Source organism: Chironomus tepperi, unplaced genomic scaffold (genome assembly GCF_022539635.2).
Source record: "Chironomus tepperi strain 1889 unplaced genomic scaffold, CSIRO-AGI_Ctep_v1 contig_33, whole genome shotgun sequence".
Lineage (NCBI taxonomy): Eukaryota > Metazoa > Arthropoda > Insecta > Diptera > Chironomidae > Chironomus > Chironomus tepperi.
Genome location: NW_027226155.1, coordinates 877,159 through 903,036, shown reverse-complemented (window position 1 = coordinate 903,036; position 25,878 = coordinate 877,159). Strand labels below are relative to the sequence as shown.

The 25,878-nt window shown below is 31.7% G+C and overlaps 8 protein-coding genes and 1 long non-coding RNA gene across 9 annotated transcripts; 5 read left to right on the top strand and 4 right to left on the bottom strand.

Moving 5' to 3' along the window:
- Positions 1-414: 414 nt before the first annotated feature.
- On the top strand, positions 415-2,988 carry LOC139095054 (probable cytochrome P450 9f2). The gene is made up of 6 exons (XM_070646305.1): positions 415-696; positions 1,138-1,349; positions 1,451-2,028; positions 2,086-2,390; positions 2,496-2,606; positions 2,668-2,988. Exons 1-6 carry the CDS (start codon positions 494-496, stop codon positions 2,843-2,845), a joined length of 1,587 nt encoding a protein of 528 aa, XP_070502406.1. The 5' UTR covers positions 415-493; the 3' UTR covers positions 2,846-2,988.
- Positions 2,989-3,189: 201 nt separating this feature from the next.
- LOC139095034 (probable cytochrome P450 9f2) lies at positions 3,190-5,599 on the top strand. Its single transcript, XM_070646283.1, has 6 exons — positions 3,190-3,483; positions 3,792-4,003; positions 4,070-4,653; positions 4,711-5,015; positions 5,074-5,184; positions 5,246-5,599. The coding sequence occupies exons 1-6, from the start codon at positions 3,275-3,277 to the stop codon at positions 5,421-5,423; spliced, it is 1,599 nt and encodes a 532-aa protein (XP_070502384.1). The 5' UTR covers positions 3,190-3,274; the 3' UTR covers positions 5,424-5,599.
- A 792-nt stretch (positions 5,600-6,391) lies between these two features.
- On the bottom strand, positions 6,392-7,204 carry LOC139093893 (probable histone-lysine N-methyltransferase set-23). Its single transcript, XM_070644750.1, has one exon. It carries the CDS (start codon positions 7,202-7,204, stop codon positions 6,392-6,394), a length of 813 nt encoding a protein of 270 aa, XP_070500851.1.
- On the bottom strand, positions 7,121-8,297 carry LOC139095043 (retinol dehydrogenase 14-like). Its single transcript, XM_070646294.1, has 2 exons — positions 8,187-8,297; positions 7,121-8,124 (listed from the first exon to the last, which is right to left on the bottom strand). The coding sequence occupies exons 1-2, from the start codon at positions 8,263-8,265 to the stop codon at positions 7,256-7,258; spliced, it is 948 nt and encodes a 315-aa protein (XP_070502395.1). The 5' UTR covers positions 8,266-8,297; the 3' UTR covers positions 7,121-7,255.
- Positions 8,298-8,436: 139 nt separating this feature from the next.
- On the top strand, positions 8,437-10,478 carry stv (BAG domain-containing protein starvin). The gene has a single exon (XM_070646394.1). The coding sequence runs from the start codon at positions 8,683-8,685 to the stop codon at positions 9,889-9,891; it is 1,209 nt and encodes a 402-aa protein (XP_070502495.1). The 5' UTR covers positions 8,437-8,682; the 3' UTR covers positions 9,892-10,478.
- Positions 10,479-11,426: 948 nt separating this feature from the next.
- Positions 11,427-15,164, bottom strand: Vps51 (vacuolar protein sorting 51). Its single transcript, XM_070646368.1, has 4 exons — positions 14,049-15,164; positions 11,996-13,986; positions 11,733-11,874; positions 11,427-11,667 (listed from the first exon to the last, which is right to left on the bottom strand). The coding sequence occupies exons 1-3, from the start codon at positions 14,127-14,129 to the stop codon at positions 11,754-11,756; spliced, it is 2,193 nt and encodes a 730-aa protein (XP_070502469.1). The 5' UTR covers positions 14,130-15,164; the 3' UTR covers positions 11,427-11,667; positions 11,733-11,753.
- On the top strand, positions 14,495-16,724 carry LOC139095124 (trypsin-1-like). The gene is made up of 3 exons (XM_070646380.1): positions 14,495-15,134; positions 15,465-16,019; positions 16,084-16,724. Exons 1-2 carry the CDS (start codon positions 14,528-14,530, stop codon positions 15,620-15,622), a joined length of 765 nt encoding a protein of 254 aa, XP_070502481.1. The 5' UTR covers positions 14,495-14,527; the 3' UTR covers positions 15,623-16,019; positions 16,084-16,724.
- A 2,522-nt stretch (positions 16,725-19,246) lies between these two features.
- LOC139094912 (uncharacterized) lies at positions 19,247-19,742 on the top strand. The gene is made up of 2 exons (XR_011544805.1): positions 19,247-19,360; positions 19,464-19,742. It is a non-coding gene; the product is annotated as an uncharacterized lncRNA (long non-coding RNA).
- Positions 19,743-21,078: 1,336 nt separating this feature from the next.
- Positions 21,079-25,691, bottom strand: tor (tyrosine protein kinase receptor torso). Its single transcript, XM_070646077.1, has 9 exons — positions 24,988-25,691; positions 24,399-24,632; positions 23,670-24,299; positions 23,137-23,608; positions 22,755-22,926; positions 22,181-22,687; positions 21,995-22,114; positions 21,365-21,661; positions 21,079-21,298 (listed from the first exon to the last, which is right to left on the bottom strand). The coding sequence occupies exons 1-9, from the start codon at positions 25,138-25,140 to the stop codon at positions 21,274-21,276; spliced, it is 2,610 nt and encodes an 869-aa protein (XP_070502178.1). The 5' UTR covers positions 25,141-25,691; the 3' UTR covers positions 21,079-21,273.
- Positions 25,692-25,878: the final 187 nt, after the last annotated feature.

Below are 25,878 nucleotides of genomic sequence, written 5' to 3'. Positions count from 1 at the left end.
TTAATTTGATTTTGCTGAAGCTTTAGATTCATGGAAGGTAGTCCAGAAATTTTCCACAATACATTGCATTCACCATTTAATATAAAACACAATTTTATTCTGAAAGAAGCATCGATGTTCAAGTATTCGATACAGTCACTATGAAAAATCTACTTAAAAAACCAATTCATATATTTCAAGATAGCTCGCACGAGACAAAAGTGACGCATTTACCAATCAAAAATGCCTTAATTATTTTAATCTCCTTTTTTTGTGATACAGACAAAACCACATGACTCAATGCTCAACTATCGGATTTGTTTATCAACACATGAAGCTTTCACATGCCATTTCGTTCAATCCTGAGTAATTTACTCAGATTTTTGAAATATTGAGAGAGCGGCAGAGAATATAACCTAAAGTAAAGAGAAGACAAACCACAGTTAAATTGTGATTTTTGGACGGAATACAGCAATTTTTTGTGGTTGATTTAATTTTTAATATCATTGTTATCATGTTGCTGTTTATCACTTTATTGGTAGTTCTAGTTTATGTTATCTATAAGTGGTCCACATCTACCTATGACTTCTTCGAAAAACAAGGTATTCCATATCGGCAACCATTGCCACTTTTTGGAACTAATATCAACATGCTGCTGAAAAAGAAGCCGTTTATTGATGTACTTAAGGAATGGTACAATGAATTTGAGAATGAGAAGTAAGTTGACAGATGTGAATTTATTTTTGGTTAGTCATTGACATAACTGTAAAATGTAGATATAAAATCTGTGCAATATTTTAGTTTTTTCATGAAATTTCTTTAATATATGCGAAATTGATGATGTTTTTGAGTTTAGTATGGCTTGATTTGAAGCTGAAAATGGACACAAAAAGCCGAATATCACAATTGGTTAATTCAGTGCTGCTTGAACTGAGTGTCGCGATGCTCTAGTGTAGCAATCTGATCTTAGACGGGCGTGACTCTTGCATGACGCCAGATTTAATTTAAATCAATGCCAGCCTAGTGCTGAATTTAGGATCGATTAACCGACTTGTGGTATTCGGCAAATTGTCAAAAATCGCAATTGTTGGCATAATCTTGAAGTTGAATCTTCAGCTAAGTCGAATCTTAATTAACATAAAACCTTCAAATTTACAGACTTTCAGGTCTATTTGAATTTCGCCGACCAGTTGTCCTCATCAGAGATCCCCAAATAATCAAGCAACTAACAATTAAAGACTTTGATCACTTTATGGATCATCGAGTATTAATTACTGAAGATATAGATCCATTATTTGGTAAGAATCTCGTCTCACTTACTGGAGATAAATGGAAGGATATGCGCGCTACTTTGTCACCAGCATTTACAGGTGAGCAATATTTTCAAAACAACATGTGAATGACCTACTTCAAGGTCGATTATGTCATAGTATATACTTATCTTATCTTCTTTAAAAATTATTGTATTTAGGAAGCAAGATGCGTCAAATGTTTGATTTTGTGAGTACCGTTGCCATCGAAAGTGCTGAAATTCTTAAAAATGACATCCAAAATGGAGGTGAAACAAATTTTGAGTTCAAAGATTTTGCATCAAAATTCACATGTGATAACATTGCTAGCTGTGCTTTTGGCATTGAAGTTAATTCCTTTAAAAATCCCAAAAACGACTTCTACAGAATTGCAAAAAATGTAATGAACTTTTCAAGTCCATTAATGGGATTGAAGCTTGTTGGATATTTTACGTCTCCTAAACTAATGAAAACATTGGGAATAAGCTTGTTGGACAAAGAAGGTTGTGACTTCTTTCAAGGAGCTCTTATTGATACAATGAGAACAAGAGAAAAGTTGGGAATTGTTCGTAAGGACATGATTCATTTGATGCTTGAAGCCAAGAAAGGAAAACTTGTACATAGTAGTGAAGAGTCCAATAATGATGGATATGCTACAGTTGAAGAATCACACGTTGGAAAATCAAAAGTAAGCAGACAATGGGAGGAATTGGATTTGGCAGCTCAGTGCTTTATTTTCTTCTTAGCTGGTTTTGATACTGTAAGTTTAAGCTTTTGATGTATGGTTGATCCATGATTAATTTTTACCATTTTTCAGGTCGCACAAACGATGAGCTTTGTTGCTTATGAGCTTGCTTGCAATCCTGACATCCAGCAAAGATTATATGAAGAAATCCTTCAAACAGCTAGTGAAACTGGCGATGATCAGAAGATTAACTATGAACAGCTTCAATCGATGAAGTATCTCGATCAAGTGATATCAGAAACTCTTCGAAAATGGCCAGCAGCACCAATGACAGATCGTTTATGTACAAAAGACTTTGAACTGAAATATGACAACAAAGTGATGAGATTTGAGAAAAATGTGAATAGTATTCTGGTTCCAATATGGATGTTGCATAGGTAAGGCATTAACATATCCGATCGACACATATGGAGAAGGCTTTATTCTTTTGTGTCCCTGAGGAAACTACATTTGCTAGTTTAATTGACTTTCTTTATTTCCAGAAATCCAAAATACTTCCCAAATCCAGAAAAGTTTGATCCTGAAAGGTTCAATGATGAGAATAAGCATAAAATTCAAGATTTTACTTATTTGCCATTCGGTGCTGGTCCAAGGTAAGCTTTTATGACATGAAAATCATTTTGGATCTAAATTCTTATTGATCGTTCATTTCAGGAATTGCATTGGCAGCAGATTCGCATTAATGGAAGTCAAAACAATTTTCTTCTATTTATTGCTTAACTTCAGCATTGAAGTCACTGAAAAGACTCAAATTCCATTGAAATTCGAAAACCTTCCATTCCAAATAAAGCCAGAAAAGGGAATTTGGGTGGAATTAAAACCCAGAGTGTAACAATTCAGTATTTCTGGTCAATTATTATGTAATGTACTTATATTAAGTTTTAAGAATGATGTAAATCCATTAAAATATTCACAAAAAATGTTCACACGATGAGTTTGCAATAAAAAATTGAGCATTTCTAAGAATAAATTAAAACAAAATTCACATGCTTTATCACTAAGTTCTCTCAATTTTTCAATTCTCTCTTACAAAATGCTTTGATTCCCAACAGCTGACTTATCTCTACACTTGAATGTTTCACATGTGATTGCATCATATCAAGAGTAAATTAAATGAGAATTTTTAAAATAAAATTCTCTGGAGAATTGAGAGTATATCCAGCAATCAGTGTGAAGATACGACTCAGTAAACATACAGCCTTTATCGCTGTCGCAACAGCTTTTTTGACTTTCGGTCAGTGAATTAAAATAAATTATCAAAATGACTGGATTTTTGTTGTTGTTTTTAATAGCTGTTTTCGTGTATTTCGTCTATAAGTGGTCAACATCTACATTTGATTTCTTTCAAAAACAAGGAATTCCTTTCCGAAAACCTCAACCCTTTTTTGGTTCAAATATCAATATGATTATAAGACCAAAGCCATTTAATGAAAATTTGGACGATTGGTTTAATGAGTTTGAGAATGAAAAGTAAGTAGATGGACGGGTAGATGAGAGAAAGGTTAATTCTTTTGACATTTAGATTGAAGATGATGGGAACTTTTGTGTTGATCCATTTAATTCTCAACTTACACAAATAAAGAAGGCTGAGTCACGGAGACTTAAATTTCGTAGTCGTATGGGATAAATACGGAGCCGGCTTTCATTTTTCGTTAATAAAAAGGCTTTAACGGATCCTTAAAAGCTCTCTGGTGAACCCTTCTTCATTTGTGTCGCTTAAAATACCAGATTCTATCAATTTAAAACTATAGCAGCCTAAAATGATCCAAAAATTACAGAGTTTCAGGCATATTCGAGTTCCGTCGGCCCATTGTCATAATCAGAGATCCTCAATTAATAAAGCAACTTACAGTAAAGGATTTTGATCATTTTATGGACCACCGTGTCTTGATTACTGAGGATATAGACCCATTATTTGGCAAAAATCTTGTGTCACTTAGCGGTCAAAAATGGAGAGACATGCGAGCAACTTTATCGCCTGCATTTACTGGTTAATATGCTTAAATTATCTTTTCTTTATCTAATCTATATTTCAATACATTCCATAAATAATCAGGCAGCAAGATGCGTCAAATGTTCGAATTTGTAAGCACTGTCGCAATTCAATCATCTGAAACTCTTAAAAAGGACATCCAAAATGGAGGCGAAAGCAATTTTGAGTTCAAAGATTTTGCATCAAAATTCACATGCGATAACATTGCAAGCTGTGCTTTTGGTATTGAAGTTAATTCCTTTAAGAATCCCACAAACGATTTCTACAGAATTGCCAAGAAAGTCACAAATTTTGCTACTTTTAAAGTTGGTCTCAAATTTGCTGGTTACCTTGCTTTTCCTAGCTTAATGAAGGCATTGAAAATAAATTTGTTGGATAAAGAAAGCTGTGACTTTTTTCAGGAAGCACTTATTGAGACAATGAGAACAAGAGAAAAATTAGGAATTGTTCGCAAAGACATGATTAATTTAATGTTGGAAGCTAAAAAAGGAAAACTTGTACACAACAACAATAATGAAGATACAAGCACTGATGGATTTGCTACAGTTGAAGAGTCACATGTTGGACAGTCACAAGTGACTAGGAAGTGGGATGAAATGGATTTGGCAGCTCAGTGCTTTATTTTCTTCTTAGCTGGTTTTGAAACTGTAAGTTTTAGGTTTTGATGCCTGCTGGATGCTTTATAAACTTCAACCTTTTTTCAGGTCGCACAAACGATGAGCTACGTTGCTTATGAACTTGCTTGCAATCCAGACATCCAGCAAAGATTATATGAAGAAATCCTGCAAACAGCTAGTGAAACTGGCGATGATCAGAAAATCAATTATGAACAGCTTCAATCAATGAAGTATCTCGATCAAGTGATATCAGAAACTCTTCGAAAATGGCCAGCAGCACCAATGACAGATCGTTTATGTACAAAAGACTTTGAACTGAAATATGACAACAAAGTGTTGAAATTTGAGAAGAATGTGAATTTATTCCTGATTCCAATATGGATGTTCCATAGGTAATGCATGACTACATCTCCAGTAAATGTTGAATTTAATAAGTTATCATGCTTGCAGGAGTCCAAAATACTTCCCAAATCCTGAAAAGTTTGATCCTGAAAGGTTCAATGATGAGAATAAGCATAAAATTCAAGATTTTACTTATTTGCCATTCGGTGCTGGTCCAAGGTAAGGTTTTATGTCATGAAAATCATTTTGGACTCGAATTCTCATTGGAAGTACATTTCAGGAATTGCATTGGCAGCAGATTTGCATTGATGGAAGTCAAAATAATTTTCTTCTATTTATTGCTTAACTTCAGCATTGAAGTCACCGAAAAGACTCAAATTCCATTGAAATTTCAAAAACATTCTTTCCAAATGAAGCCAGAAAAGGGAATTTGGGTAGAATTAAAACCGAGAGCTTGAATACAATGACAATCAAAAACTACATTTTCACAGCACACACCAAAATATTATTGTTATCAAAAAAAAAAAAATTGTCACATGCTACAAAATACAGTCTGTTGTTATTTTTGATGATTCACAAATTATTTTATTGAAAAAATGCCGGTTCATAAATTTAATGTCAAGGTTCTTTTCAATTCATATGTTTTTATTTTCATTTTTATTTAGGTATTTTATCAATTCGTAGAAAAATGTGTGAAGTAAGTGTGTAGGAATTTAGAAGTATAGCATGTAGTTCCAACCCGCCTATTACATTACTATTCACTTGATTTTACTCCGGTTAGTCAATCAAAAACGATTAAAATTTGCATGAAATTTTTTTCTGCTTACACTTGTGAAGTATAATACTTTATGCATATTTCAATCGGTTCTTAGCGTACTGTGATGAACTTAATTTGAATTCGACCTATAATGGATGATCTCTTAAGGGTCCTTGATATATTATATTCCATATTTTAAACAAAAGGGGATTCGGAAGCTATTTTTAGCAGACATGTGATCTTCAAACCGAATCGGCTTCCATTTGGAAATAATAAAGGAAGTTAATCGAAGCCTTTAAAATTCCGTGACTGAGTCTACTTTATTTGTGCCGCTCGGATTTGAGGCCGACATTTTGATTAATTCGAAGAATTTTCGAACCTTGTTATACTTTATTCTTTTCTCATTAAAATAATACTCAGCGATCCCAAAATAACTGTGTACAATTGAGTAAATGTAAAATAATCGTGTGACATATTCAAATTCCAAAAAATTATATTTTATATCTTCTCTAAAGAAATTTTTCTATTTTTAGATCGCCAGAATGTTCATACTTTTATCGTTTATTCCTCTTAAATGTTTTGATATGAATATGATGAAATAATCATTCTGTGGCAGTAGCTTGACTAATTGGCAGAAAATTACATAATTAATTTTTTAAAATTTATTTATTAACAGAATGTCAAATTTGGTAAATAAGTTTTACAATTTTGAGCTCCACAATAACAAAATTTCTTATTATTTTCATTAATAAAATTTAAATCGACAGTTCCATAGCTAAATGTAAGCTCCTCATTTTCACAAATATCCCTTTTTGCAAAAATAGCAATTTTTGGAATGATTGAATCCACACGAACGCTTAAAATCTCACAATTTGGATCGCAACTATGATTAAGATATCTTCCAATATTTCCTTTCATGCTTGGATCTATGAAGGTTTGAATCTTATTGGAATTTGATTCTGATGAGATTTCGTTGAGACATAAAATGTAATTCATAGAATTATTAGATTGATCGCGTCTAATTGCTTCAGATTTTGTAAGAATTTCTCCAGCGTATTCGCAGATGAAAGTTCCTTTTAATAATTTCTTTGTGGTGATTAATCCACAGCCTTTGGTACCAAAATTTTGTATTTCTAGTCCATCAATAGGACCGAATTGAACTAACTTATTTAAGCATACATTTGAACATTCACAATTCTCATTGCATTCATAAATTAAATCCTTAGATTTTCGATCTTCCCGTAGCACTAGCTGATTATTTCTTATTTTATAATTTCCACCATGAAGACAGCCATCATTTTCACAGCTATTTAATTCACAATTACATGATTTAATTATACTAGATTGAAAATCCAATTCCAAATTTTTGTATTCATCACTTCCATCATCAGATTGTAGGATATTTTCAATAATATACTCTAAATTACTATCAATATGTTCATAATTATCAACTAATTCATTCCTAATTTCTAAATTGTTCATTTTGAATTGTCTTCCCCAAAATTAATATCGATTCAAATAGTTTAATGGCTTTTAATCCAATTTACACAATCGCATGCTTTCTTTCCACAGCTTATCAGAAATATCATCATCTAATTTGATCTTTGACTTTGACTGACGAAGATCTCTTACAATATACGAGTTGTTTGGATTCTTTTCTTCATCATTTTCATTATCTGTAGCACAATAGATTATACTTTGAGCTCCTTGCTCAGCTGATCGCAAAAATAGAAGAATCACTGGAGAAAAGGCTATCAAATGGTAGAACTTTATGTTGTAATCACGGTATAAATCTGTATAACACAATCCAGGACTGCATACATGAACATCAATTCCTTTCTTGTACAGTTCCTTAGCAAAATAAGAGTTCATCAACTTGCTATTTGCGTAAAGCTGCTTAGGATGTTTTGTATCCACTAATTTCCAGAAATTCTCCAAATTAATCTTTCCCTTTTCGTGTAAATTTGATGAAACTATGACAACTCTTGCGTTATTCTTCTTGATAAGATCCAGTAACAAATTTACCATCAAAAAATGTCCTAAATGATTTGCTGCTACATGAACTTCAATTCCTTCATCAGTTTCAAATGGTGTCTTTATGGATAATCCAGCGTTGTTAATAATGCAGTCAAATTGAGGAAATTCTCGACTTATATCTCTACAAAATGACTTTATTGAGTCGAAAACTTCAAGATCCAGCGGAAGTGCTGTCAATTTTGCATCAGTAACTTCCAACTTGATATTTGCGATTGCTTCATTTGCTTTAATCAGATCTCTGCAGGCTAGTACAACAGTTGCTCCACGTTTAGCTAGTGCTTTAGCTGTCTGAAATCCCAGTCCACAATTGGCTCCAGTTATGATGAAAACTTTGTCTTTTAAACTTGAATTATTCTTCACCCAACCTACGCAAATTATTAATATTAATTTCGTGATTTTTTTAATTATTTCAACATCTTCTACTTACCCCATGTATACTCTCGCTGTTTCCTGATAAGATAAATCACTCCAGCAACTACAACAGGTAATGTGATTAAAAGATTCATTGAATAACAAAATATACACAAACTTGATTGAAATGAGATTATTTACTGAATAGTTTTTGAACTGAAATGAAATGAACTTTTTTACTGAACATCAAACACTGAGAGAAAAAATAAATAAAAACTTTCATAACGTAGAAACTTCTAATTGAGGTTATTTAAAAAATTTCTTTGGGTGTAGACTATCGAGTAAGTTCCACAAAGATCGAAGAAAAATCTATAAGAATTAATCATAGCCACATTCAGAGAGTGTAATTAGTGTGATTTAAATTATTAATGTGTTAAGAACAAAACATAGAGTGATTTGACACAAAAATTTAATTAAATTTTGTGAAATAAAGATAAATTAAGAAGAAAGAAGAAAAATCTGTGAAAAAAGAAAAAAAAAAGTGTGAAAATTTATAAGAAATTTCGTGAAGAATGGAAAATTCCCAAAAAGTTCGACATATTCCGATTTTCGTCGAGGGACGTGATGAGCCCATCATAAATAGAGATCATAATACTCAACAAAATAATTCTAATGCCAATTCGAATGCATCAGCGCAAAATTCTTCGAATTCGACGTCCTCCTCCGCTTTTGCATCAGCTGAATCATCAGCAGGACCGTTTCAGTCGTCGCATCAAAATCCATATTTTCAAAATCAAAATCATAATTTTGGTAGACCACCAATGAATTTTAGTGATATGGATGATATGGGATTTAGTGAGATGAATATGCCTCATGGATCGATTTTTGAACGAACTAAAGATTTTCCAGTTCGTACTGATTTTCCTGACTTTTTCTCGAATGTACGTTCTGCAAGTCCATCAAATCGTCGCAGTGAATCACCAATTCACAGTCAACAACCTAGAAAATCGCCATCAGGCGGTGCAAATCCAAATGTACATAATTTGAGACAATCTGGATCATCTGAACGTCCAATTCCAGTACAACATGATAATGTAAAAAGATCTTCGACTCCTCAGCGACAACAAACGCCACCAAAGCAACCACCTCCTCCACAGCAGCCAGTTCCAGAACAACAGCAAGTTCCTATAATTCCTCAGGAGCAGCCACAGCCAACAGAAGAACAAAGAGCAGCTGCTGCAAAACAGAAAGCACTTGAAGATTCAATTACCAAAATCCAAAAGATCCAACAATCAGTTTTAGAGCTTATGGGACGTGTTGAGCAATATAATGGAGCTGATCGTAAGGAATATCTCTTTCTGGATGAGATGTTGACACAGAATTTATTAAAACTTGATGATATCGATGCAGAAGGAAAAGATAATATCAAAAATGCCAGACGTGAAGCAATAAAATGCATTAATAGCCTTATTTCACTCCTAGAAGCAAAGAATGAGGAAGCGACGCAAGCAAACAATAATAGTAATAATAATGGTGTAGAAAAGAGTAAAAGCAATGAAAATGCAACACAACAAGAGGCTAGTGTAGATCAAAATAATATGGAACAGACCCAACCAACGCTGGAATTGAATGGAACGTCGAAAAATTCATCATACGATAATGTAAATCAAGTACAACAACAAACAAGTTCAGATGTGCCAGAAAAATCAGCTGAAGCAAGTTTAGAAGAGAAAATTGCTGGGGCAATGAATAAACAGGATAATGGACAGAAGCAGACATAGATTAATAGATAAAAAATTTATTAGAGAGTGAAACACAGAAATGCCTACTCAAGAAAAATAATAATAAAATAATTGTTTCAGTTCCTTCTGAACATTTCAACTCGTTAAATGCTTTTGCACATTTCTCTGCATAATTATGACGTCATAATTTGTTGTAGGTCGTGGACACTGTGAGTTGTAATATTGAAGAATGTTCAAATTTATTTGTCATTGCCTGCTTGTGCGACAAGAAAATGAAAGAAAGGTTGTTATTTTTTCAATATAAAAAGCATATTTGGATTGACTAAGTGCGACAAATTCTTTGAACGTTCATCAATAATTATATTTTTGGACTCTATATCAGTGTTTATCCTAGTTATTCATTTTTTTCACATTACATATGTACTATATTAGTTTAATAGATCCGCAATTAAATAACTACACTAAAAGCAGTCAATGTTATTACAAGAAAAAGGTGCAAAAAAAGCTATAAATGAAAATAATAATAATAATTCGCAATCAGTTTTGGGAGTCGTTCAACTATGATGTTTTAAATGATTCGGAATGAATGTTCAAATTAATAAATTATTAACTTAAAAGTGAAAAAATTTGAAATTTGAAATTAAATTTAAATTTTCAAAATTTCAGATCAGATCAGAATTTGAAAATCCAATTTTATTGATTAATGAACGACTTCTAAACGTAAATTTCCGAAAAAGATTTAATTTGAACTTCCGAATAACTTTCTTTATACAGTCAACTAACCACATCTTTTTTAATCCCGCTCCTATTATAGTTTTTAAAAATATTAATAAAAAAAACTCTTTTTTTCTCAATTTTTTTATTAGTAAATTTATTTTTTCGTTTTTGAAGATCTCAAGAATCTGACTTAAAAATCCTTAATTTTGCTACTCTCCTTTTGATTTCTTCTCTAATATTTAAGTACTCTTATATAAATTAACATATTTTTTTTCTTGTATTTCTACTGTCTTCTGATTATAAATAATGTTGTTAATCCTTGTACATTATAACAGTGCACAATGGAATGCATAAAAATGTTTTAAAATATAATTTTAATAACTAAGAATTTTTGAGGAAATTAAATTGTCAAAAAATGGGTTTTGGGATGTATGCAGCATGTCTAGATTTGATCAGACATAATGAAGGAACATCCCAAAACCTGACTTAAAAATGGGATTGATTTTTAATAAACAAAAAATTGGAGAATTTACAATTTTAACAGTAGTGCTTTAAAAATTATAGAAAACATTAAGTCTGGAACTTGTAATTTAGAATTTAAATATATTTTTTGAGAAATTTGAAAATGTAGAATTTTAAAATGTTTAATCGGCCTATTTTTATAGAATTAAGAAATTGTAAGCTTTTCTTCAAAATTCAAGAGAATTTCATATTTAATTAATCTATTTTAATACAAAATTATAACGAATTTATGAAGAAATTTAGTTCGATTATTAATGAAATCAGGGAACTCCAGATATTGCAATCCTTAATAATTTGTGCTGGATTTGTAATATTTTGACTATAGAACGTGAGAATAATTTGAATGATTTTTCAAAAAAAAAATCTTATCTTTTTCCTCTTCAATGACTATGAATTTCCTAATAAATTCTATGATTCATACAATTTCGTCACTTTTATAAATTTATTTAATTACTCGGTAGTATAGTGGTGAGTATCAACACAATGTTGATCAATAGAAACAAATTCTCACAATTGCAGCTAATACTTAAATTCTCCAATTTCAATTATTCAATCCCTCGTCCATTGAGAATAAAACTTAAAAGAAGAATATGAAAAAAAAAAGAAATTACAATAAATAATTTAACTGTATTAAGACTCACAATAAATCATAATTGTTTCATTTAAAATCTCTCGACAATTAAATCCACAGCATTTGGTTCCATTAGCATTCCTGAGGGATTTTTCTCTACACATCTAAGCACGGCTGAGCCGAGAATGTCGTCAAGCAGAATGTAAATTATGCTGGAAAATAAGAAGCAATGAATATTTAAAGGTTTTTAAGGCAGGCATCAAAGTATAGCTTGAAGCAGCAAATATCAAAAAATTAATCACGATAATTAATTTTTAGCACATAATAACTTACTTCTCATCCGCAACAAATCGCCATAGATTCAATTGTAGATAATGTGCATCGACTTGTATCTGCTGCAGTCCATATTTGCTAAAAGTTCTCAATCTTACGCATTCTAATAAGGTTTTTAAGCTGATTCTTATAATTCCACTCATGATTGAAACTTTTGAAAAGTCAACAGCTGAATTAAAAATGTCAACACGTTCCGAAAATAATCGATGTACTAAACTATTGTCAGCTTGTGATGATGTAAAGTTAGATAAAGTTGATCGATATTGCGATTTTCCTTGCATTGACATGCTAAAATGGGTCTTTCTACTCGAGTCACTGCTTGTTGTCGTATTAAGTTGTCCAGACTCAAAAAGCTCTTCCAAAGTTCCGTCAATATTCGTTAATTCATCAACAACTCGTTTCATTACAGCACGAACAGATCGAGGCTCTAAACAATTTATCCAGTCACGAGTTTCAACACTTTTGCGTAACATTTGTGAGACATTCATGCCTTGTACTCGAACATATGCATCGAGTAATGTTTTTGCAGATTCCAGCATTTCTGAGTTCAATTCCGTTTCATGAGTCAAAACTGACGAATTTTCAGAATCAATTTCATAAAGCTCATCGACGAGATTCAAGAGCGACCGAATTCCGCCCTTTTCAAGCTTTAAACAAACTTTTGAGAGAACTAACAAGAGATTTGCTGGGCATGATGAATTAATATCCGAAAATGACGTCACCACAGTTGAAATATGACGCAAAAAAGCAACGAGAAGATTCTCGCGAATGCCTTCAATGCATGAAATTCCTTTATGCTCCATTTTAATGTTAAATGACCATTCTGGATTAAGAAAAACTAAAAGATCTTGCAGTACGCCCTTAACCTTCTCAATTGTATTAACATAAAGCGTATCAATCAATTCCGTCAAGCTTCCATCATTCTTCGATGTCACTAAAGTCAATCGAATTGAACTTAAATTGTCATTAAATGAATCTTTTAATATTTTATAGTGTGTCTGACAAAGCTGCTGTATTGAATGAATAATTAAATCAATTCCCGTACGAGAAATTTCAATTCCTCTTCCGAGATTTTTCATTGCACATAAACGTCGATGAAGACGATCTAAAGCACGTAATAATATTTGTGTATCACCCGTCTCACTCTCAACTCTTTCTTGGACTAAATTCAAGTATGCGGTCATGTTTTTGTTTACAAATTCATTGAGATTCGATCGTGCTAATTCTTGGAAACTATCATCTTCGCAGTCAAAATGTTTCGTCACAAACATCTCGTAAAATGAGCTTGTGACTAATGTCAAGTCATTTAAAAAGCCCTCAATTCCAATATCGACAAAATCAATCATATCGCGTTCTGTTTGGTCACCAAGGAGAATTAGTTCGTCATGTAATCTTTGTGTAGCGAATTGAAGCATTTCTTTTGAGAGATTTGATGGACTTTCGCCAAGTTGAAGGAGTAATTCGCCAGTTTCTGTCAAGTGAATTGTCTTCTTATCTGCTCTTTGGAAATCCTCTTTGAGAATTGTCTGTAAATTTGACATAATTACTGCACAATCTTCTTGTATGCCTTTGAATGATGGCTGATTGCCATAGAGTTCCAACACACGTTTTGCTCTAGTAAATTCTTGAACAGCCTGAATGTAATTTCTCTCATTAACTAATTGAGTCAATATTGATGGAAGTGACGAGATTCCAGACAATTTCTTAAGGAGTGCACTTTTCTCTGTCAACTTTGTCAATTCCGTTCTTGTTTCTTGTAATGTTCCAGTTATTTGATCACTAGAATGTGTAATTTCCTTCATATTATCCGCTAACTTTTTCATCTCATTTTCCATTTCCAGAAAATCTGTTTTCATCTTTCTAATTGTTTCTGTTGCTGAGATGAACTTGTTGTAATTCTCATAAACTAATGTCTGCATTTCTGATGTCAATGTTTGTGTATCTTTAACGATTATAGCCTCTGTGTCCATAATTTGCTTTAAATTACATGACTAAAAGTTGAGATAATTAGAAATTGACAATTTCAATATGTTTGGGGAATTTGGAGACAAACCTTAAGTAATTTTTGTAAATACTTGTCAGCATCAAAGCTGGAGCTATTCATATCGTACGGATTTTCTGTTTTTTCAGCCATATTTAATGCTATTTTAATTAATTTTCTATTTTTTGATGATGATGAAAAATTTTTGATAAAACGTAAACAAAACTTTTTCGTGGTGTGAAATTCAGAGGGCTCTGTGATCAGAAAGAATAATTTCAAATATTTTTTGTAACGGTTTTTCTAACATTAATGATTTCTAATCATCAAATCAGTACATTTTGGTAATATGAATGGTCTTTATGGTAATTTAAAATCTATGAATTAGTTTATTCTATTGTTTTACCATCAAAATATGAAGACAATAAACTACAGACCTGTCAAATTTTTATCGTTTTTCTATATTTTTTGACAATTTTAATGGCTATATAAGCTAAAGTTCTTCACTTTCTAACTTAATTCATAGCTTAACTTCACTAATTCAAACTCAAATAATGGATTTAAAATATATTTTGTTTAGTTTTTTGATCATTTTACAATTAAGTTTTGGAAAATCGGAAGGTGAAGGAGGAAGTAAAATTGTCGGAGGTCAAATTATGGATATCACCAATGTTCCATACTTTGCATCCCTTCTGTTCAACGACAGACATATTTGTGGTGGATCAATAATCAGTGAATCGTGGATCCTCTCAGCTGCTCATTGTGGTGAAGAAAAACATGCTCAAAACTTCACAATCCGAACAGGTTCCTCACGTAAATCACGTGGTGGCTTAATTCATGCTGTTGAGAGTGTTTATTCTCATCCAAACTACAGTGCTTCAACACTTGACAATGACTTCATGTTGCTTAAGCTCAAAGTACCATTGAAATTTGATTCAACACGTCAAGCGATTCAACTTGGTGAATCCTACATGTATTATCAAGGTGCTCATGTCTTGACTTCAGGTTTAGGTTCTACTCAAGATGCTATGCAGTCAAGTGAATTTTTGAGAGGCGTCATTGTCGAGATTTCTAGTTCAAAGACATGTAAAACTGCATATCCGAATATGATTACTAAGAATATGTTTTGTGCTGCTGGTGAAAAGAAGGACTCTTGTCAAGGTAAATGATTCACTTTCCCATCTGGCAGGCAATGAGAAAAGTCACCTAAATGAGCGTTCTCATTGGTATACTCAATCTTTATGATTGAACATGCTCTATTCTGTGACCATACTCATGAATATGCTCCTTGTCTGTTCGGGCCTAATGAGGTTGGTCAGTAGTTATGTGAAACTAGTCAGCATGTAACAATAGGTCTTATGTCTCACAATTTAGACTATACAGTGATAGATTCACCTAGTCATGCCTCTATGTCATTGATGTCAATCCCTTCCTTTACAACCTTTAGATGCAGGTTAAAATCATTATTTCTCTTTCTCTTTTTCTTTCTAGGTGACTCTGGCGGTCCAGTTGAAAGTGTCTACTATGGAACTCTTCTCGGTGTTGTTAGCTTTGGTGTTTCATGTGCTGACGAAAAGTATCCAGGTGTCTACTCAAAAGTATCAGAAGCAACCGAATGGATCAAATCAGTCACTAATATTGGAGCTTAGAAGCTACATGAGGAAATGAAGACGTTCAATCATGTTGAATTACACGGCGTTCCTTTAGACGAATTTAACTGCGCACTTGTTTGCATCACGAAATATTTTTAAACAATAAAGTCACAGAAATTCACCTTTGAAACTCAAATGTTATTGAAAATTATTTACCATTGAATTTACAGGAACAATATTTGCTTTATCAATTGTAAATGATCGATGCTACATAATTACAGTTGCAAGATTGCAATCAATAATTGTAAAATGTCAGAGGTTTTGCGGTCGATTTCATTAGAATTTCACTATATAAGCTAGATTTAACAATTAAAAGTCATCAATTCAATTCCAACTTTCAAGTAAGCTTAAAAAACAATTACAAATAACCAGACAATGTATCCATATATGTGGGGTGAGTAGCCATTGAGCCTATCATCAATTTCTTTTTAATTATTTGTTTTCAAAAATTTCAATAGGAATGAATCCAATGATGGGTGGTATGCCATGGGGAGGTATGGGCGGTATGGGAGGCGGATGTGGATGTTAAGCCTTACGATGACTGATTACAATGTCGACAACAGCAATAACAATTCATTATTGATAGGAAATGGATGTTAATTAAATAGACATAATGTTAATTAGCATGGATTATGGTCACACAATTAGAAAATAAAGCAATAAATTGATAAGTACACTCATCCATAAAAATTACTTTGAGTTTTTAGTTCCATTCAATCAATTTCCAGACAATTGACTTTTTAGTATAAAAACTAGCAGTTCTTGTCATCAAATCATCAGTTCTTCAAGTTTTCAAGCTTAATAAACTTCAAATCAAACCAAAAATAAAGATGTCTCCAATGTTCTGGTGCTGTAATCCATGTGTTCCATGCTGCAAAAACTTCTATCCATGCGGTGGAGTCTGCTGTAAGAACTTCTGTCCATGCTATCAATGCTGTTAAATATCAACTAACCGGAGACGACCTCAAGATGAATTATCGGCCTTTGTTAAATTGGGTACATCAATATTGACCATGGACCATCCTGGATCAAATTTTTGAATAATTATATTTAAAATTTGAAGAATTAATAAAGTTACTCATGCATGTCCAACTTTAAATGACATTTTGTTTTTGATTTTTTTGTTTACCTTTTTCAGTTCAGCTCATTCCTGATAAATGTGTACAAGTCGGTCAATTAAAGCTGCTGTTCCAATTACATTAAGATAAATAATTTTTGACAGCATTCTTCTTCAAACTATAAAAGGCCCAATTACCGTCCAATCGAATCGACAGTCAAACTGAACTTTTTTGAGACATTAAACAACAAATCTTAAAAAATCAAAACAAAATGAATCCATACATGTGGGGAATGCCAGGTTTGTTATGAGAAATATTTGAACTTGAAAAGCTTTAATTTGATTTTCTTCAATTTTTTCTCATACAGGAATGATGCCAATGATGCCATATCCAATGATGCCAGGTAAAAGATAAGAAATTTATTCTACAGAACTACAGAATATAGTTGGGACTAAATCAAAAATTGATTTTTGTTAATAATGAAGACTAAAAATTGGTTGGTTTTTTTATTTTGTATTGTTAAAATTATGAAATCTCTAGCAAGAATCAAGTGACAAAAAGGTGAAATCAGAGTGAATTATAAAAAACTAGCAGTTGGTTTTCAAAAAATTTGGTCTGGATAAGCCTGTGATTTTTATAAAGTCCTAAAAATTCTCGATTATAAATTTTAGACGTAATTTGTGATAAATTTCTACGCATTTTAACAACAAGATAAAAATCTCCATGATAATTTCACAAAAAAAATATAATAAGTTAATTACAAGTTAATTAATGAATAGTGACAAAGTTGATAAGATTGTTCATAATTTAGATCAGCAATAAATGCTTTCGTGATCTCGATGAGCACAAGTCGATTAATTGATCCAAAACCCGCCACTTGGTCGAAATTAGAACTAATTCTGGATTCAAATTAAATCGTGCATCAAGTCAAAGTCAATTTTAATAAGTTGTAACTCGCTGATGCCAAGCTCATTTAAAATTGATAAATTGTTTTTTTGTATTTTTGTCCATTCGGGTGTGGAGCCAAATTTTTGATCAATTAACCGATTTGTGCTCTTGGGGGATTTTTTAAGAAAATATTTCAGTTTACAATTTTTGTTCCTGTTCTACAACTTTGTAGATAAAATATTAAACTAACTTATAATTAAAAATTATTTTTTATCATTAACAGGAATGGGCGGAATGGGTGGCATGGGAGGAATGTACTTTTAATCACTATTATATCAAATTTTAATCAAACATCAATATCATCTGTATGGCAACTCAAAATAACCTTTATTAATTTTTTGTAATTGAAATGAAATCTGGTCAATAAATATAATGAAAATATTCTAATGTTAATTTCCTAATTGAATGCATAAGTTTTAATATTTTAATTTCAGTTTTTTATGTCTATCAGTCAATGAACACATCCACGATACCTCAACTGAACGTCCTCTTATGTTTAATCAAACAATATAATTGAGCATGCTCAATTTTGATAGCATACTCATGGACTGCTCATTGTTTGTTCAGTGTTTTTCTAAATATTTTGCGAAGCACTTATCAATATCAACAAAATTAAATTTCTTGTGACGTAGGAAGAAACACAATTCAAAGCACTCCTGAGTGACATTTTCAGTGTATTACATTATTGTGTAGCGATGTAATCTAGGATGTGTCAGGAATACACTTAACATTCAAAATTATGGATTAGAATCTCCTTTTTGAACAAAAAAATATCTCAATTAATTCGATAAGAATTTTAATGTCTTGTGAATCTTTCAGATCTTTAGTGTGTGGTCTGTGCAGATTAAGTAATCACATTGAAGAATATATTCTATATTCAGCACTGAGTAAGAGTCCGACACTATTTTCTTATAAATTGCAATTTTTAGCAATCATTCACTTATTATGTAATGCGAGGAAATTGATTTTTTAAAACTTGCATTGCTTGAGTTGTCACAAAGTCTTAAAAGTCGGCATCTTATCAAGATGCATGAAAAAAACCCGAAAAAATGCAATTTTTACGATTTTTAGACATTTCGAATAGCAAAATTCTAAAACCAAAATATTTACAATTTTAGAAAAGTGTATGTCAAGGACATTGACCGACATAAATGTTTCCATGACACTTCTCAAGATAATGTGATATGTTTTGACAGTAAATAAAGAAATCACCATGACGGAGTACTTATGTGATATCACTGATTTTCCATTGATGTGACTTCATACCTAAAATAAAATAGTTCATGAATCTTCAATTTACAAATAAATAAATAATTAATTATAATTTCAAAACTGCGTATTTGTATTGCGTGCTACTTATGTCTCATGTCAACTTTAACACGAATAAAAAAAGAATTTTTAATCAAAATAGAAGCTTCCGCATATTCTTTTGTTATTTTATCTAACTCACCTGAGTGACAGTAAAATTAATAATTCTCTTTCCATTTACTGCCATTGACTTTTCCAATAAAATAAGATACTTATCTTATATTGCGAAAATATAATGTGTATTTACGTCTTCTTGTAATCATTAATTTATGTTATGTCAATTGTTTTTTTAGATAACTTTTTTTGTCACAAATTTTAGTATAAAAAGAAATTTTTTCAGTTGAAAAATCATCAGTTCGCTTTTGGTTTTCTGACGTTTAAAACTAACAAATCCTAATAAAAATGAATCCATACATGTGGGGTAAGTTATGGATTGATTTAACTGACAAATTGAATAATTATCAAAAAAAGTCAAAATTTATTTTTTGAATATTTTAATAAATTTAATTTCTTTAAATTTACAGGAATGGGACCAATGATGTCACCATGGGGAATGGGAGGCATGGGAGGTATGGGCGGTATGGGAGGCATGGGCGGATGCGGAGGTGGCTGCTGGTAAATCCAAAAACTGATACTGATCCGGAATATAAAAATGATGACCTCAAGAACACACTTAAATGGACATTGACAACTCTATGGAATTGGCAGAAAACTCTCATTTAATATATCATTGATATGGATTTTGGTCACACTTTTTTCACACAAAATAATAAAAAAAAAATATTTTTTTCTCTAATATTAAATTTTTTTGCTTATTTTTCAATGCCATGACATCAAGAAATGTCTTTGTTTTGCAGCTACTACAAGAATTGATAAGGAAACATTTTTGATTTGTATACCTTAGCTTCTTATTATTTACCTGTCAAAAATGTTGTAACATAGAATGTTCATTGATAAAAATTATGCTGAAATACAAGATATGATAAGGAAAAGTTCCTATAAATACAAGAGCTTCTGAATAAATAAATTCAGATTGTGGAGAATATCAAGCAGTACAACATCGATGGAAGCCAACTCGTCTTCGTCTTGTGCCTTCAATGGACCTAAACCAACCTTTCATATTCATTCTTTTGTCATGAAATAAACTGTAAATGTTAAGAACATGGAATTCCAATTGAACAAAATAAATAATTGGTGTAGCTGAAGAATAAAAGTTGTATTAATTATAAAAATGGTTCTGAAATAGATCAGTGGTGGTCAACCTTTTATTTTTTGTGAAACAACTCAGTGATAAGCCTCGATCGAAATCGTACAATGCAAACGGTTCATGGTGTTTCATAGCATTTTTGGCAACACACTAGTGTGAGCACACATGTTGCCCATCACTGTAAAGTTTGATTTTGTATAGATTTATTGGATCATATTCACAATAAAATAGTTTTTTAAAACATCAACTTTGTCCTATCTCTGATTTGTATCATAAAATCCTAACCGTCTTTTCAAATGTATTCATAGTCCCTATTGATATGATTCGACAAGTCGCATTTTTCGTCGTTAAAATGGACCGACATCTCTTGTTAAGGTACCAGCAGAGAAGCTTACACATTCTTTGTAGATGCAGACATACCAAAACAACACTATTATTGGCTTCATCAAGGTTTTAGGCATTTTGTAGAGAATTCGGGATGGTACAACAGATCACCGATCGCAGTGCCGTTGCTATAAGCGAACCCAACATTATATTCTATTGTATTATATTCTATCAGAGAAGCTTCGCGTTATACCCTTAAAATAACGACGTAACAATGCCTTAGCAAACACAATGTGTTATTCGAGAGTTCCACGTGTCAATTTGTTTACTTCAGCTTTGATATTAACATTTATTTAAATAATTATCGCAAATAAGTTTTTCTTATTAAATATTACGTATTAGTACTTATGACCTATTAATTAAGACCACAGAAGTTATTGTCCTTTGTACAAAAGCTTATTTTATTAAAAATATTTAAATTCACTTAAAAACTAGTAATCATATTAAATTTATAAGTCATCAATCATAACGGTCCATAAATGTCCTGCTTGCATTTCCGGAAGGCACACGATGCATTAATGTTCGAGAATCTGATACCAAGATCAGGCTTGATTCGGATTTTAGGCCATGTTTCTTCCTAGATTATTACCTTATTAATTAAATCTACAGCATAAATTGGAATAAATGTCACAAAACTATCAAACATGAATAAAATTGTCCATAAAATATTCTTAAAACTATTCTAATGTAATTACAATAATAATGTCTTTATAGCCTTTCTATAGTCGTAATTCAACATTTAATTATATTAATGGCTTCATATAGTTCCTGTAATAAAAATGAGAAATAATTAGAATAAGAAATAAAATTTATCATCAAGACCTAATTACTTACATTTCATTCACACATTGAGTAAACATCTTCTGCAGATCAATAATACGTTCACCCCAAATATCCTCCATAGTTAAATAATTTTGTATTTTCCCTGAAAGTTCATCAAATGTTGGACGTTCCATTGGATTTGCATGCCAGCAGAACATCATCAGCTCGTATAGTAAAATATGGCAATGATTTGGTCGTTCCATTCTGTATCCTGTTTTTAATATTTTTAGGATATTCTCAACACTTATGGATGAATATGGCACAGCACCTAAGGTTACGATTTCGTAGAGGAGAATCCCAAATGACCATCTGAAAGATAAATTTGATTAATTAGTTAGGAATTTGGTTTTTAATGCTGGAATTAAAGAGGGTTTGGTGTCTTAATTTAGTTCAATGTTCACACCCGAATAGCACAAGACAGTTGACCGATCCAAAACCCAGCAACTGGCTTGTATGACTCTGATATGATGCCAAATCCGATTTTAAATCGAATCGGCACCAAGTCAGAGTCACGTCAGTCTGGAGCTTGATTCATGATCGATTGACCAATTAGTGCTATTCAGGAAGAATGAATCATTTCCTTGATCTTTGCCAAGGTATCTAAATGGTTACAGCTAGTATCAAATTTACATATCTACTTACACATCACTTTGAGAAGTATAAACTTGATGAGTCATTGATTCCAATGCAAGCCATTTGATTGGTAATTTTCCATTGCCAGTCTTTCTGTAGAAATTATCTTGATAGATGTCTCTGCTTAATCTGCATTTTAAATAAGTCCGATTAAATTTAAATGCTTAATTTAAAATAAAATGTTAAATTACTCACCCAAAATCGGAAATCTTGACAGTTTTATTGGAACAGACGAGAATATTTCTCGCTGCTAAATCACGATGAACGACTTTTTTACGTGACAGGAAGTCCATTCCGTCACAAATCTGTTTAGCAAATGACAGAAGATCCTTGGATGTCAAAAAGTCATCAACTGGATTCAATTGATCTTCAACTTTTGTTCTGAGTTCTATAACTGTTCCTGGTTTCATAGAGTCACTGTTCAATTTTAGGTACAGTGAATTTGTTGCTGTCATTTCAATTCCATGCAGGACTTGTCCATTACTATTTGCATTATTATTGATATCGTCGTACATTTGATTAACAACGAAGAGATTCTTTTGGACTTCCGAACATCCAATGTTCTTGTAGGAAATTTCCTTTTTGTCTTTTTCAGACACATCAAAATTAAGCATACTGTCTGGATATTTTTCCACTGTTATTTCAAATGATGAAAATTTTCCTTTTGTGTCATAAAACTTTAATTGCTTTGCGAACTCAAACCTATTAATGGAAGTGGAAATAACAATAATTAAAAAGGGTTAATAGCAATAAAATTGACAATTTCTACCTTAACAGGTCTAATAAATTTCCAGCATCACAATATTCAGTCAATAGCATCAAATATTTAATATCCGCTGTACAATGTCCAACAATGCTGACAATATTTTCATGATGACCAACTGACTTCATTACTTTTATTTCTTGATGGAAGTGCTTGATGTCTTCAAGATTTGAGGTATCTGCGTAAAGAAGGAAAAAATGAAAGGAAGAGAAATTATTATATTGCATCTTTTTGTGCTAAATAAACAGATTAGTGGCTGTAGAGTTTGTTATTTTTGTACAGGCAGGCAAGGTATTAAAAAAATAAGGGTTGAACTTGCCGGAAATCTGTCTCCGGATATTTATGACCTAAGGATTATACTTAAGCATTCACAGGAAGCAGTACTTACTTTTAATCATTTTAACAGCCACGTGCTCCTTCTCTCCATTTCTTATGACTAATCCCTTCTTCACCAATCCAAATGCACCTTCACCAAGTTGCTCCATCACTGAAATATTCTCTTTGTCAACTTCCATAAATTCATCTTTTGTTAATTCAGAAATCAGCTCTAAAACAGTTCCTGATGACATTGATTTAACAGCTTCGATGTCCATGTCTTCAATTCTCTTTTGTGCCATCAGGGAAATAAATGAATCGATTCTGCCCTTCCAGATTTTATAAAGTACAATGATCAGGACAATCATGAAGACGATTGATGCATAAAATAAACTGTGCATAATTTTACTTGGTGGATTCTTTTTTAAAACTTCAAGTCGATTATCACTGAACATTTCAATATCGTCTTCATCAAATCCAGTAACCATGATTTTGATATTTGGACCAAATAATTCAAGCTTTTCAAAATCAAAGGAATTGGAAATCTGAAAATTAATAATATGATTAATATTGCTAATTTTGATATTATAAAATATTTTAACTTACCCCTGTATATTTAGCATGATAGAATCCAGTTGTAATATTGTCAATTGTTTCTGAACCTTGATCCCAGACTTCAATTTCAAAGCTTTTCGGACGTGGCTCAATCTCATCCCATTTTATATTTATATCATATAAATCTTCACCTAAATGCTTAATTTTAACATTAAAGTCGAAGTATATTTTGAGTGAAAATTCACGCCATTGCTCGACACTCCGGAAACTTTTATAGACATTTACGCCTCTAACTCCAACACTGAATTTCTGATGTGCTTGCAAATTTGTAAATGTATATTCATACTGACTGTCTAATAAAATTGGTTTAGGCTCCATATGATCACCAAAAATGATAACTTCATAATCACATGTATGATCTCTAGCTGGTTTCCATCCAATTGTGAGATTAAAAGCTTCTTCTTCGTCTTCATTTACATAAAGCTCACTATGATCTTTAAATTCCATTTCTGTTATATTTTCCGGTTTAAAATCTTCCATTAATGTCGTAAACATTTTAGTTCCAAGCCTTTGAACAGCGGCATTTGACGAAACAACATAGACAGTAATATTATACGAAAGACTCGTAGACTCTTTCGTACTCAGGTCATCCACAGTGACTTTTGTCAATTTCTCATCAGACTACAATAAAATAATTTGTTTGAAAACAAAGTCAATTAGAATTTTAAATTGCTAAACTTATAAAATCAATAGAGAAATAAAAACATTGCGTTCACTTACGAAGTAAATCATTCGATCCAAAAATTTTCCAGTTGATTCTTCAAGTATTAGCATAAATACGAATGTTTCATTGTCATCTGTATAATCCACGTGATGATCTATTTCAATTATCATTTTATGAGCATCACGACAAAAGAGATGAAAATCTGTTTCATTAAGTTTGGTCTCATATTCCAATATGATATCCTCGGCGGAGTTGTCTGACGTTATGTTGTTGTAGCATTGTTCGAGTGTCTGTTGATCGAGAAAGGAAGGAAGTTGAATAATTTGATATTTTGTTGATTTCAAGATTCGAATGAATTTTAAAATTTAATGCAAATTTGAGTATTTTGATTAATTCAATGGATTTACAGCAGTTGTGGGCAACCTGTGTGACGTCAAAAATTTTCGGAAATGCCATGAACCACATGCCTTGTCGAGGCATACTATTAAAGGTTTGCCAGAAAAATTAAAAGGTTGCCCACCACTGATTTGACAAAAAATTCACAAAAATCACTTGGGTCACAATATTTTGGCCTTTCCGTAATACATGACAGCAAAATTTAATTAAAATTTCCCACTTTCTTATCAAATTCAATTATTGACTCACCATATTCGGATTGAATTGCTGACACATTGCAATTCTCGATGATATTTTTAAATGTTCAACTTCCACAACATCAGCTTTGCGTGCACAATTGGAATTTTTCACAAAAAATGCAACACATAATAGCTGCACATATTTAAACATTATCGCACCCATTTTTTTTAGATTCTTATCTTAACCACATCAATTCTCAAAATGAACTAAATTTTATTCTTGTAAATTTCTTTTTTTCTGAATGGAAACTTGTCGTCTACCTGTTATGTTATTTTATCACTTAAATAACAACCTGGCGCATATGATTATAAACTTTTTTTTGCTTCTTCTTTTCACTTTCGTGCTAATCCGTTTCCGTTTTGGTAGTCTTTAAGGTAATTATTTTGTTTCGTCATAGAAAAATTTATTGCTATAGATTTCATTAACACAACAACTACATATCGGGTCAGCAGGTAGAATAATTTATATTTTTCGAATATTTTAATTCTTGATTATATCACTTAACTAGGTAGATTCATTCACAAAAATATATAGTCTCAAGGAAATTCTCAAAATTAGCACATTTTTTTTGGAACAAATCAAAAAATTAAGTCCTGGAAATGATTTTTTAAATTTAAAGATGACCGGTACCTCCCATGGCTATAATCGAACTGAATTGAAAACAGAATTATTGTCACAAACTTATTGAAATTTATTCAAAAAAACGGAATCAACTTTGTGCGAGTTAAAAATTTAAAATACAAAATATTTTATTCTTTTTATTAAAGCCATTCAAGCACATAGAAAAGGAAATCAAATAAGATTATTTTTTTGCGAATATGATTGTCAAAATAACAATCGAATATGTTGTGTTATGATTTGTTATCAGCCGTTGTCAGAATGCTGTGATTTGTTATTTAT

Coding starts and splice junctions, on each gene's coding strand:
- LOC139095054 (XM_070646305.1), top strand. CDS start 494: ATGTTGCTGTTTATCACTTTATTGGTAGTTCTAGTTTATGTTATCTAT. Junction 1,350..1,450: donor TTTGTCACCAGCATTTACAG/GTGAGCAATATT, acceptor TATTGTATTTAG/GAAGCAAGATGCGTCAAATG. Junction 2,029..2,085: donor TCTTAGCTGGTTTTGATACT/GTAAGTTTAAGC, acceptor ACCATTTTTCAG/GTCGCACAAACGATGAGCTT.
- LOC139095034 (XM_070646283.1), top strand. CDS start 3,275: ATGACTGGATTTTTGTTGTTGTTTTTAATAGCTGTTTTCGTGTATTTC. Junction 4,004..4,069: donor TTTATCGCCTGCATTTACTG/GTTAATATGCTT, acceptor ATAAATAATCAG/GCAGCAAGATGCGTCAAATG. Junction 5,016..5,073: donor CCAATATGGATGTTCCATAG/GTAATGCATGAC, acceptor TCATGCTTGCAG/GAGTCCAAAATACTTCCCAA.
- LOC139093893 (XM_070644750.1), bottom strand. CDS start 7,204: ATGAACAATTTAGAAATTAGGAATGAATTAGTTGATAATTATGAACAT.
- LOC139095043 (XM_070646294.1), bottom strand. CDS start 8,265: ATGAATCTTTTAATCACATTACCTGTTGTAGTTGCTGGAGTGATTTAT. Junction 8,125..8,186: donor ACAGCGAGAGTATACATGGG/GTAAGTAGAAGA, acceptor TAATTTGCGTAG/GTTGGGTGAAGAATAATTCA.
- stv (XM_070646394.1), top strand. CDS start 8,683: ATGGAAAATTCCCAAAAAGTTCGACATATTCCGATTTTCGTCGAGGGA.
- Vps51 (XM_070646368.1), bottom strand. CDS start 14,129: ATGGCTGAAAAAACAGAAAATCCGTACGATATGAATAGCTCCAGCTTT. Junction 13,987..14,048: donor ATTTACAAAAATTACTTAAG/GTTTGTCTCCAA, acceptor CTCAACTTTTAG/TCATGTAATTTAAAGCAAAT. Junction 11,875..11,995: donor CGATTTGTTGCGGATGAGAA/GTAAGTTATTAT, acceptor CTTATTTTCCAG/CATAATTTACATTCTGCTTG.
- LOC139095124 (XM_070646380.1), top strand. CDS start 14,528: ATGGATTTAAAATATATTTTGTTTAGTTTTTTGATCATTTTACAATTA. Junction 15,135..15,464: donor AAAGAAGGACTCTTGTCAAG/GTAAATGATTCA, acceptor TTTTCTTTCTAG/GTGACTCTGGCGGTCCAGTT.
- tor (XM_070646077.1), bottom strand. CDS start 25,140: ATGGGTGCGATAATGTTTAAATATGTGCAGCTATTATGTGTTGCATTT. Junction 22,927..23,136: donor GGCTGTTAAAATGATTAAAA/GTAAGTACTGCT, acceptor TTCTTTACGCAG/ATACCTCAAATCTTGAAGAC. Junction 21,662..21,994: donor TATACTTCTCAAAGTGATGT/GTAAGTAGATAT, acceptor TTTATCTTTCAG/ATGGTCATTTGGGATTCTCC.